Below are 12,264 nucleotides of genomic sequence, written 5' to 3'. Positions count from 1 at the left end.
CTCGATTCAAGAGAGGGGAATTTATGCAATGTTGAGGAACTAGGATTTATCACAGAGACTATTTTTTCCTGAATTAGCAACTATGCCTCAACCCACTCTAAATTAAGGACATGCAAAAGATACTATACCTAGAATATAAATAAGCCATTAAACCAAGTGGTGTACCAGCCTGCAGAACTCCTGTTCCATTTTGTTTATTACACTGATGTTTCTCTGTGTTATAGTAAAGAAGCACTGATGACTCATCTGTAGGTGTCACATCCACCATGTCAGTTCTCCCGTTGCGAATGACTGTAGGCAGCACACAGGATTCCACACCCCACTGCTCTGCGTACATGATCTGCTCAAAGATGCAAAGCCATGAAAACATGAACCGTAGGAAACTAAAGAGGAAAATCCACACAAAATGCAGTCAAAGCCTAATCACATTTCATTATGCAACTGCTTTATTTATATTTTAACTTCTAAGCAATACCAATAGCAGTTACTTTTTCTTTTGCTAATTTAGATCCTACTTAACTTGGCACTTTGACACCAAACATTTTGCATTTCATATCCTGACTTGAGCAGCCAACTACACTGATGCAGTGATGAAATGACAAATGAAACATAATAAAGTCTGACTTGCCTGCACATATTTCTTCACCAGTTCAAGAAACTGTACTTTTGATTTAATCTCCTGTAGCTGTTCTCTCAGTTTGGGCAACATAGATTTAGTTTCAGGACCTTTAAATTTAAAATGCACAGTGTAAGAACATCACTGATTCTGATTTACAGGGAAAAATAATAAAATAAAATCCTTAAAATACTACACATCCATTTCATTACTGGCAAGTTGCTGTAATCTTACCTTTCCTGCTTCTTTCTTTCTGTAACAGTTTCTGGTAAAACTTTATGGTCTTTCCGTAATTTTTTGTCTCCATCATTAGCAACTGTTCTAGTTCCTATTTAAAGAGAAAAAAGATTCTGATTAGAATGGTAAAAGCAAGGTTCTAGTGGGAAACAGAAGTTTAAGAAGAAAATTATTTTGCATGAAAAAGAGAACATCCAAACAGACAATAACATATTAACCAGGAGTAACTATCCTTCACACCTCTGCTTACAGGCAAGCTACAACAGGCATCACCTGTCCCCATGAAAGCATTCGTTATGGTACGGTGCTACAACTTCAGAACTAGAACTAGTTTGTGTTTGATGAGACTGCACTGAAGTTTGCCTGAATCCATTTTTATAAATACACCTTTAGTTATAATTGCACTTATCTCACTGTTTTCCGAAGCAGTTAAAAAAGTTATACCCAGAAGTCATTCAGAATTAAAAGTGATGGGTTCTGAAATCAGTGCAGACCCCAGAAAATCTCTGTTAAGTAGCTGACCTATATTTGCAGTAAGAACAGAATGTCTGATGAAAGTGATGCTTTCATTCAAACATTTAGAATTACATTATATTACAGAACCAGGTCAGACAGCAGACAGGAGAGCTGCTCTATAAAGGACATACCAAGTTTGAAGTTTGGATTACATATTTTATCTTTATGCATTTTACATAATTGAAAAAATGAACTAAATTTCTTATAGCAGGCTCCTCACATTAATATAAAATTTCATGTAAACATTTATAATTGTTTGCATATCAAAGATTTCATTACTTTACCAACCAATGAAAATGGGCCATCTGCTTTGGGTTCAGCTTCTTATTTATTATGAAACACCAAACATGATGTGTGTTGTATTTTATAGAAGTGGTGGCTTTTGCACTTGGGTCCTAAGCTAACTACCAGTGACCTAGTTACATGAAACAGCATTTTAAATGGAGTAAGTTCACTGAATACAGCAGACAGAACTCCCACAAGCATAGCAATCAGAAAACACATAGCTCAGAGCTAACATATCAAACAACAGATTGGTAAATAGGTTAGCTTTAATGGGAAGGGCTTACTAGAAATTAATTTAAGTTTGAGAAAAACCTGTCACTGTTTTTCAGAAAAGCTCAAAAGGTTTAACAACATAGTTCATTAGCAGGAAGAGTCACAAAAGCCCTGTGGATTTTTAAAACACTGCTACATAGGCACCACGTAGAGAATAATGAAAGCACAAGAAAAGCTATTACCTGATTCTGAGTTGGAAATTGCTTGCTTTTACTTAAAGACTTGGTTTTGTTTCATCAATTAAATTGAAACCAAGTTGATTAAGACACTATGAAAACAGAGAGGGAATCAGAAAGAGTGACCACTTTCTGATACTTGGAATCTGACAGGCAGAAGTGGTTTGTTCCATAAATAAACTCGGGTGAGTAGAGATAAAGTCAGTAGCAAATTCCCAGTCTATTCCCCAACATCTTCCAGTTTAGGTAGGTCTAGGATATAAACATTTTTGATGAAGCTACACATTCAATGGTTCTGCTCCCTCTGAAATACATTTATTTGTCAGGACGTATTTCTGCAAAACATCCCTTAGTCTAGGGCACAAAGTAATGACAGAGTGACTTTGCTTACTTGGGAAAATTACAAATTCCAATCTGTCCTTGAAGCATAAATTTTATGGGTGACTCCACCAAAAGATGCAGAATATTGGCAGAAGAGAAAGGAAAAGAGAAAAGGAATGGGAAAGGGAGAACTGCATCCAGAACATGCAAAACCTTTGCTAGCAATAATCTAGTCACAGCTTGGGTGCACTAAAGTTTAGTGGAGACTCTTACAAGTAGCTTATGAGATCTAGGGGATAGCTGAAACCCAGTGTGTGCAAAGAAGAAAAGAGCAAAGGCTAAGGGTGAAGGCTTGGGGCTGCAAAAAAACCTGAAGCCAGCTTATCAGACTACGGAAAAAACCCCTCGTATTATGAGGGCAGACTTGGACATCCCCCTGGAGAAACTGCAGCTCTAGTACCTACCTTCCCTTCAAGGACTTGGTTTGCTTTGCCTGTATTGCACTCTATACGAGAGTGCAAAATCAGCAGCTCCTGGACTAGAGATGATGTGATGCAGGGAACATACACTTGTTTGCCTTATAAGGACTAACTTTTCTAAATGCCTATTAACCTTTGCTGACCTTAAGAACCACAAAGAACTATCTGATAAGCACCTGAACTGCAGTGAACTGATAAGCACTTACACAGTAAAGCATTGATTATCTTTATGACCCTTGAAAGTGTCACCCTGATCCATAAATATTTTATTTTTATGCTATTTCACATTCTTTCCAAACATAAAAGTGCATATTACCTTTTTTGAATCATAACTTGATTAATACTACTGCCAATATTGCTCATCATACAATAAATGTTTTACTTTTTGCATCTTATTAAGTCACAACCTAAGGTGCAAACAATATCTAACAGTTCCCAGTAGAAAAATAGAAAAGTTCGTTATTTTAATGGCAGAATACTTAATTCTGTCATAAATGTATGTTCTGGCACTCAGAGTTTCTCAGAACTTTTGTGTTCTCAAACCTACTTAGAGGTATACAAAATTAAAGAACAAAATAAATTTAATTGCATTTAATTTTAGAATGTGAATAAATATACATTTGAATTATATTAATATTTTCATTGGAGAGATTAATGTATTAGTGAGATGTACATGTCTCCAAAACTGTAATTTGTTGTGTGGTTAGACTCTCATTCAGTACTCAGTTCCAGCTGCAGACTAGACTTGCGTTGATCAAGCAGAGTTATTCCTATGAAAGAGAAGTGCCACTAAGCTGGGACAAATGTAGTGAAACTCAAATGTGTAACTACCTTTAAACATTCACCCTTTGAAACAGTAACTCTTAAACATTGCTTTAGTTTTACTGCAAAGCTGTAGAATCAGGTCAACTTTATCGCTAACTTTTCATAAATCTGTCAAAGACCTGGGGCAAGAAGTAGGTTAATATAGTCCTTGTTAGACAATGAAAATCAGACTACAATTAATCACAGTATCACAGTATCACGGTATGCTAGAGATTGGAAGGGACCTCGAAAGATCATCTAGTCCAATCCCCCTGCCGGAGCAGGAACACCTAGATAATGTTACACAGGAATGCGTCCAGGCGGGTTTTGAATGTCTCCAGGGAAGGAGACTCCACAACCTCCCTGGGCAGCCTGTTCCAGTGTTCCATCACCCTCACTGAGAAGAAGTTTCTTCTCAAGTTTAAGTGGAACCTCTTGTGTTCCAGTTTGTACCCATTACCCCTTGTCAATCAAGGAACTGGTTTCTGAAATAAAACTGATTTGATGAATCAGGCAGCAAAGACACAGGAGAAAGAAGCTGGGCAGAGCTGCTTAGCTACATGTTGATAATGGATTGTCTTAAGAGCTTAGAATCATCATCTCGTGACTGTTGCAATATCAGAAAAATAAATTTCAGTTTAATATTTTTTCTCTGTCTTTCTTATATATATTGGCCACTTAAAACTTGTAACAGTTCATCTTGTTTCAGCAATACTGCTAATAGTTTATTTCAGAAATTGTCATGATTGATGGAGTTTGGAAAAACAGCAGGATTTTAGAAAGGTTTTCTTTGCTCAGGTTAAATGTTGAAGATTGCTGCAATTAGAGGAATATGATCCTGTCAGTTTTTATTTTAAACACATTTGGAAGAAGCTGGATTTCACAGAAAGTCAGTGGAGCAATGCCAGCAGAAAGTTTAAAACTGTTGATTCTATGGTAGTGAAAGAAATAAAAATAGCCAGGAGACCAAAAAGTAACTGGTATTTTAAAGTATCCTCTGCTGAATTTGTAGCAACAAGACACCTAAAACACATTTTTAATAAAAATTATGAAATAATATTTAAAAATATTATGGGTTTAAGATGATATACCTGAATATTCTAGTATGCCAAGACTTTTTATATAAATAGTACAAGAGAGAATATAAGTATCTGCACATACATGCTTTTTCTGAAATTAACTCTTCTTTTGCAATGTATTCAAAACATTTCTACACCATACAAGTGTATTTAATCTTCCATTAATAATCTTCTCTGAATATAAAGTGAAATATAAACTGAATTTGACTTAATAAAAAAAAGTGACAATTTATAATTTTAGGCTGAGAATGCTGGGGCTGTTCAGCCTGGAGAAGAGAAGGCTGCGTGGAGACCTCATAGCAGCCTTCCAGTATCTGAAAGGGGCCTATAGGGATGCTGGGGAGGGACTCTTCATTAGGGACTGTAGTGACAGGACAAGGGGTATTGGGGTAAAACTTAAACAGGGGAAGTTTAGATTGGATATAAGGAGGAAATTCTTTCCTGTTAGGGTGGTGAGGCACTGGAATGGGTTGCCCAGGGAGGCTGTGAATGCTCCATCCCTGGCAGTGTTCAAGGCCAGGTTGGACAAAGCCTTGGGTGAGATGGTTTAGTGTGAGGTGTCCCTGCCCATGGCAGGGGGGATTGGAACTAGATGATCTTAAGGTCCTTTCCAACCCTAACTATTCTATGATTCTATGATTCTAATTGTATCGCTTGTAACTTAGATACAAAGTGATGTCACAAATTAGGAATACTATTTATGTAAGATACCAAGCTTCTATTGTCTCCAAATAATTATTTTATTCTTGTTTGTCCACCTGGCTTCATATGCAGTCCAGATCACATACATTATTTCTGCACTACTGAGAGAGAATAAGATCAGAGTCTAATTTTTGTCTGGCTATTAAGATTTCAGATTTTAGATACCATTAAGAAGATTAGTTCATTTATCCTCAGAGTAGTGTGTATCTTTTTCAGCTATCAGAATGTACATTCTTTTACTCTCTAAAAGAATTATTTACTAATTGCTAAACTGAGCTTTGTATCAATAGTAATTGTCCTCCAGTTCTGGGCATGAACACAATATAATTTTCTACAGAGATATCTCATGATTATCTCCCCCCCCCCCCCAGCCTCCTGCAATGTTGTTGGGTTATCCAAGCTCTTACATATTAATGCATATAGTAGCAATGTATAACAGTACGCATTAATTTCATAAGCAAATTCCAAAGCAGACTGTAAACACCATAAAGTTACTAGTTACTGGTCTGGAGACCAGCAGTAACGAGTGGCGTCCCTCAGGGATCGGTGTTGGAACCGATCTTGTTTAACATCTTTGTCGCTGACATGGACAGTGGGATTGAGTGCGCCCTCAGCAAGTTTGCCGATGACACCAAGCTGTGTGGTTCGGTTGATACACTGGAGGGAAGGAATGCCATCCAGAGGGACATTGACACGCTTGTGAGGTGGGCTGATGGCAACCTCATGAAGCTTAACAATGCCAAGTGCAAGGCCCTACACCTGGGTCAGAGCAATTCCAGGCACAGCTACAGGTTGGGCAAAGAAGAGATTCAGAGCAGCTCCTCAGAGAAGGACTTGGGGGTGTTGGTTGATGAGAAAATGAACATGAGCCGGCTTCAGTGTGTGCTTGCAGCCCAGAAAGCCAACCGTATCCTGGGCTGTATCAAAAGGAGCGTGACCAGCAGGTTGAAGGAGGTGATCCTGCCCCTCTACTCTGCTCTTGTGAGACCTCACTTGGAGTATTGTGTGCAGTTCTGGTGTCCTCAACATAAAAAGGACATGGAATTTTTGGAACAAGGCCAGAGAAGGGCCATGAGGATGATCAGGGGACTGGAGCACCTCCCGTATGAAGACAGGCTGAGAAAGTTGGGGCTGTTCAGCCTGGAGAAGAGAAGGCTGCATGGAGACCTCATAGCAGCCTTCCAGTATGTGAAGGGGGGCCTATAGGGATGCTGGGGAGGGACTCTTCATTAGGAACTGTAGTGACAGGACAAGGGGTAACGGGTTCAAACTTAAACGGGGGAAGTTTAGATTGGATATAAGAAGGAAATTCTTTCCTGTTAGGGTGGTGAGGCACTGGAATGGGTTGCCCAGGGAAGCTGTGAATGCTCCATCCCTGGCACTGTTCAAGACCAGGTTGGACGAGGCCTTGGGTGATATGATTTAGCGTAAGGTGTTCCTGCCCACGGCAGGGGGGTTGGAACTAGATGATCTTAAGGTCCTTTCCAACCCTAACCATTCCATTCCATTCCATTCCATTCTATACAATGCTTAAATTTTTAAAAATATCTCTTAAATAGGGAAAACAACTGCCAAGAACTCAGAAGATAACTTTTGAATCAAACTAAGTTAACAAGTAGCCTGTAAAATCTCAAAAGTACTGCCTGTTGAAACAGAAAAATCTTTCTCAGATGCTTATGAAAAATCCTTTACTTGCAAAAAATCTGTTTTTCCATCAAAAACTATCCTTCAAGTAAGGGAGATTACACAAACCCATTTTTCTCTAGTTGGCATGCTTACACAGGATTAAACAGCTTTCTAGGATTAAAAATAGGACTTCTTCAGTATATGGAAATTTGAGAGTGACAGATATGAATACTCTTTTAAAAAAACATTTATTTTTACACAAAGCAATAGCTTCTCATGCTAATTTCTCCTATGGACTTACACTTGAACATTAAGGAGCTTTAACTTGCTGAAAAAGACCAGTGCATATCCTCCTTCATCTTTATTAAGCATGTATCTGGCAGAAACAATAATAATACCTAAACTATTCGCAGGGACACAAAAAGATTTCAGATGTCCCTATACTAACAGGTTTTCCAGTAACACTGACTCATATACTTAAATATTCCCATTTCCTTCCCATGATCCAGCTCAACCTATATGGATTTTTACATTTTTATATATTATCCTTACTCTGTAGCTTTGGACCTGCAATATTACGAAAATATTTACAAAGTGAAGCTCATTATACATAGATGCACAAATGTGAAATGGAAGTAAATGTGATTGATATAATCTTTTAGGTAATGGAAGACTTTATTTTGGAATACTACCCTGGTTTATTGGTCACACATCACAAATCTTGAGGATTTTAAACCACTTGGGAGTCAGTACTTATCAGAAGAAAGAGAGTTTCAACTCACTAAAACAAAACAATTGTTACAGTTCTTTTAACTGGCAAATAAAGAGGTATCTTAATGATTTTAAATCAATGTACTCACCACTTTTTTAGCATCTATATTTTGTGACTCACTTGATTTCTGCTTTCCAAGGTTTTTCATGTAATTTTGAACTTCTGAATCAAAACATTCAGCTCCATAAAATGCACTGCTCCAACCAGGACTACAGCTGTGAAAGTCAGGTAGGTTGGGAGACGCAAGGTAGCTGTTTCCAGCCATCTTTATCATGGTCTTTTCCTCGGGCTCTATATTGTCTTCTGCAAAGCCTGGACCAATACGACTGTCATTGCCTTGTAAACATTGTTGCTCTTTCTCTAAGGGGACAGTATTTTGCAGCCTCAATTCTTTTTTGATATTATCCAAAGGTGACTCATCAAATTCCATTTCACCTAATGATGTATTTATCATAGGCTCAGCCTTGACATCAAAGGCTGCTTCCCCTTCTCCTAAAGAGGGTGTATGGGGGGAAAGAAATAAGAGTCATATGCTGTGATGCATGGTTTGCTGAACTTAAACACTATACATACAAAGCACAGTTATGAGACTACCTATGTGCTCTAACAGTGGTGTTAGATGCTTATTTTGGCTCTGTGGTTTTGTACAGTGATATAGGTTGAAGACATTTCAGAACTATTAAGCAACAATTAAACAATACAATTATGAAAATATCACAATATTTTCTGTGCATATGGAACAAGCATTTAAAAACAAGCTAAGTACAGAAGCTTTAAAACAAAAGTATGTCAGACCTGTGCAAACACTAGTAAAAAGCTTAGCTCTTGAGTCTTTTTCCATCCATAAGTCTTGAAGTTTTTATTCCATACATAGAAGGCAAGAATATTTTATATAGCCAAAGGGGATGTAGATGCTAAACTTTCTACTCCTACAGGACTCACTCCCTTGAGCTATGATGGGACTTTACAGTTCTGACCACTATTACCAACCTTAAGGGACAGAAGAGACAGTCACAGGTTGGTATGATGACAGGAGCTTTTACACCTGCCAGTAGTCTCCTTTTTTTCAAGTGAAAAGCCTCCCTTTTCACTTGAGCAACCCTTTAGGGCTTAGATATGCCACCTTGGAGTCAGAGGGACCTAAACTACTGGTGCAAAGAAACCACATATCCCATGGGAGAGTCTGGCTCTACATTTGCAATCATTCTGAGCCAAAATAGAAGACTTTAACACAGAATGACAGCAGCCAAGTGCAAACTTAACTTTTATGGCAAAACACGAATTTGTAAAACGTAGGGATATAATCCATTCTGTAAAGAACACACAGTTTAATCAAAACAGAGAAGTCACCAAGTTTAAATGCTGACACTTGGCTGAACTATCCTGGGGAAAAAAAAAACAAAACAACCCCCCCAAAAAAACCCAAACCCCACAACCCACCAAAACAACCAGGAAATATTGGTACAACAGCAACCAAATACAAGCTGTTCATGAATATATTAAGCCCAGAAAGGATAATGGCTTTGTTATAATAATGAGATTTACCAGTCCGAGCTCAGTTTTTACTTCAGTTACCAAAAACTCAAAATGTGAAGTACAAATAAACAATCCACTAATATAATAACCTCAATGAGTGCCCTGAAATGGTGTCCTCTAACCAAGATTGTGACTAAAAGACAAAACTATCTTCATTATCCTTTGTCCCACTGTCATTTTGCTATCTATCTTTAAAAGGCACTTCAGTGGACAGAGTAGGGAAGTGGAACAATTCCTAGGAGAGATGTAAATACTATTATTTTTTACCTATTTATGAAAACCCTTTTGATGAAGTTAGAAACACCCATTTAAATCTAAAAGCTATGAAATTTCTAGACTTCAGTACAACTTCCTTCCCCAGAATTTGTAAATAATTTTGACAATTTTTTTATTTTAATGCATGTTATTTACTTTATTGCCTAGTTTTTTTTAATTCTGATAAGTGAACAAAGAAGGACCAGATCTGTTGCACAGCTATCCTTCAGTCAATCAATCCTCAACTTCTTCAGTAACACCTAAGGACTAATAGGCATCTTTTAAAGCTTCCTCTCTGCCCAGCTAAGCTTGCTATGCTGTCTTGAGCTGATGCAGTATGGCTGTCCCCCTTTCCTCTCCCTCCTTTAAAGCATGCCACTGGAACATCAAGTGGATGAACACAAGAAAATCACATGTAGCAGTTAGGATTTTGGGAGTTTTGTAACAGACACACCTGTGTAAATACGAGTAAGTAAAAGTAAATGAAATGGGGATCTCACTCAATGACATTTGTTCACATGTAAGCTTCACATAAAAGACAACAGGTCCCCAAGGCCGATGTTCAGATTAACTAATAATGCTTGTAAGTGGTAAGGTGGGTATTTTCCTGAAGACACACTTAAAGTGCTTATCTCTCAAAACTTGTATCATTGATAGATTCCTAGCACACACATAGATCTAGAAACATGAAGTCCTTTCTCACCCTCTGTCTGATCACCGCTTGCCAACAAGCTATCAAAATTCTTTAGATCTTGGAATACATTGCCACACTCTGAATCATCTGCCTCAGTTATGCTGAAAATATAAGAAAATCAGGGGAAATTAATGTTTCATATACCTCTCTATTTACATCAGTAAAATAAGATCTTACAAATGGCTCTATGTATGTAAAGGGCTTCATAGAATATATCTACCTCCTGAAGTTTGCATGCTCAACTTCAGTTATTTTACAAGAAGAAAATGTTCAAATGGATATTAAACACACTGAGCAAGATGTGGAAATTTTACCTTACAGCATTTGGTAAAATTCCAAGAGAAGTATCAGAACACATACAAACAGAAGGCATAAATCCATGCATAACTCAGACTGCAAATTACAGTAATGGGTTTTTCACTCAGGATTCAGCCTCTGGTTAACAACAGTCTGACTCCAAGTCACCCCTAATAATAATAATTAGTTATATAACATAACTTATTCAAAGAAGATTAACAATTAAAACCTGCCATATTCTTTGTCTAAAATAAATATCAAATAAAGAATATAGCAGTGTCTCAGAATATTCTTTGTCTAAAGAAGTAAGTAGTGTCTCAGAGATATTCTCAGGCAGTTCTTGCTTGTGATCTAAAAACTAGATTTGTATTTTTTACTGGTTAAATGATGATTTCTTTTCCACTTCCATTTTCAAAAACTTTGTAACAAAATTTCATACAGAGGTTTATCATCTTAATATATGCCAGTAATTCAGCTGCAACAGCTAGTTTCTCCTACCATCACATTCAACTTGAGGGAATTAAGAAGCTAAGCTCCAACCAAGTTTCAATGGCTCCTTAAAAAAGCCAACCCAAATAGGAAATAAACCAGCATATCAGGGTCTGATATCTGGAGGTTGTTCTCTATTCTTTCTGAATATACATTTAGACATATTATACATATTTTATACACTGAAGTGTTTATAGATCACATCTACCAAGTCAAAATTTCCAATTTGTAATTCTAGACCATGACTGACAAAAAACCCCATACAAAACTTCCACATATAAATTTATTACTGCTTACAATAGCCTTCAGGAAAAAGCTTTTATAAGTATGCTACATTTAGAGGCTGCAATAAAACAATAATGCTTTTTATCATTTTCAGGTAGATATGTCATTGAAAATGAAACAGTAAAATGAGAAATTAATTATGCTGGTGCTTTCTCACTTAATAGGCCAATTACAAAGACTGCCAGGAGGAACACTGAATCAAACTAAACCAGTTAAGAAAAGCATTTCTAGCAAAGCTAACTTAATTTCCTTCTTCTTAGGTGTGAATAAAACAAAAGAATGTATTAAGAACTAAACTCAAACAAAACAAGCAAACTGAACAGCAAGAAAAATATATTTCACTTCCAATTAAACAGCCTCTTTCTAACAAGACCATGAAGCCAATGGTTGAAAACAATATTGACTGGAATCAGGTTTCCATTATTCAGCTGTCCTAAAATGGGAGTTACAGACAAGCTTAGTGCTTAGCCATTAAGTACTATTTGCTATCGGGAAAGCCGTAACGTATCTAATAGACTGTGAAATTAGCAGTTCGCAGGAAACAAGTAAGGATACCTGAAGAGAAGCAGCGTATCCCTTCCTGCTTCTAGAAAGTAGGGAGAAAAGCACTAAATTGAACTGCAGGAAGGAAAAAGTTTAAAAACACCCACCATAAATGTGAAGGTCTTTCTCCATTTACTACCTGATAGAGATTCTCCAGTAATTTTTCATCCCAGTAGAGGTCACAAAACTTTTCACAAATTCTATTGGAGAATATGCCAAATCTAATTTCCTTTAAGTTTAAAATGAAGTTACCTTATTAAAAAGAAAAAAGAAATAAAC

The 12,264-nt window shown here is 37.1% G+C and overlaps 1 protein-coding gene across 3 annotated transcripts in view; it reads right to left on the bottom strand.

The window, feature by feature from the left end:
• The window catches only part of KNDC1 (kinase non-catalytic C-lobe domain containing 1), a 69,740-nt gene that overhangs the window by 9,437 nt on the left and 48,039 nt on the right, over positions 1 to 12,264 (bottom strand). For all 3 annotated transcript variants that reach the window (XM_061459068.1, XM_061459066.1, XM_061459067.1), the window contains 6 exons: positions 12,093 to 12,237; positions 10,381 to 10,472; positions 7,975 to 8,378; positions 851 to 944; positions 629 to 726; positions 129 to 340 (listed from right to left, as the gene is read on the bottom strand). In XM_061459068.1, the coding sequence (XP_061315052.1) occupies positions 129 to 340; positions 629 to 726; positions 851 to 944; positions 7,975 to 8,378; positions 10,381 to 10,472; positions 12,093 to 12,237 (1,045 nt within the window). The remainder of the gene's footprint in view (positions 1 to 128; positions 341 to 628; positions 727 to 850; positions 945 to 7,974; positions 8,379 to 10,380; positions 10,473 to 12,092; positions 12,238 to 12,264) is intronic.

The sequence above is a fragment of the Pezoporus flaviventris genome, unplaced genomic scaffold (genome assembly GCF_033815535.1).
Source record: "Pezoporus flaviventris isolate CSIRO_AGI_PZ_B2104156 unplaced genomic scaffold, CSIRO_AGI_Pfla_v1 ptg000029l, whole genome shotgun sequence".
NCBI lineage: Eukaryota > Metazoa > Chordata > Aves > Psittaciformes > Psittacidae > Pezoporus > Pezoporus flaviventris.
This window is presented reverse-complemented; position numbering and strand designations above follow the sequence as displayed.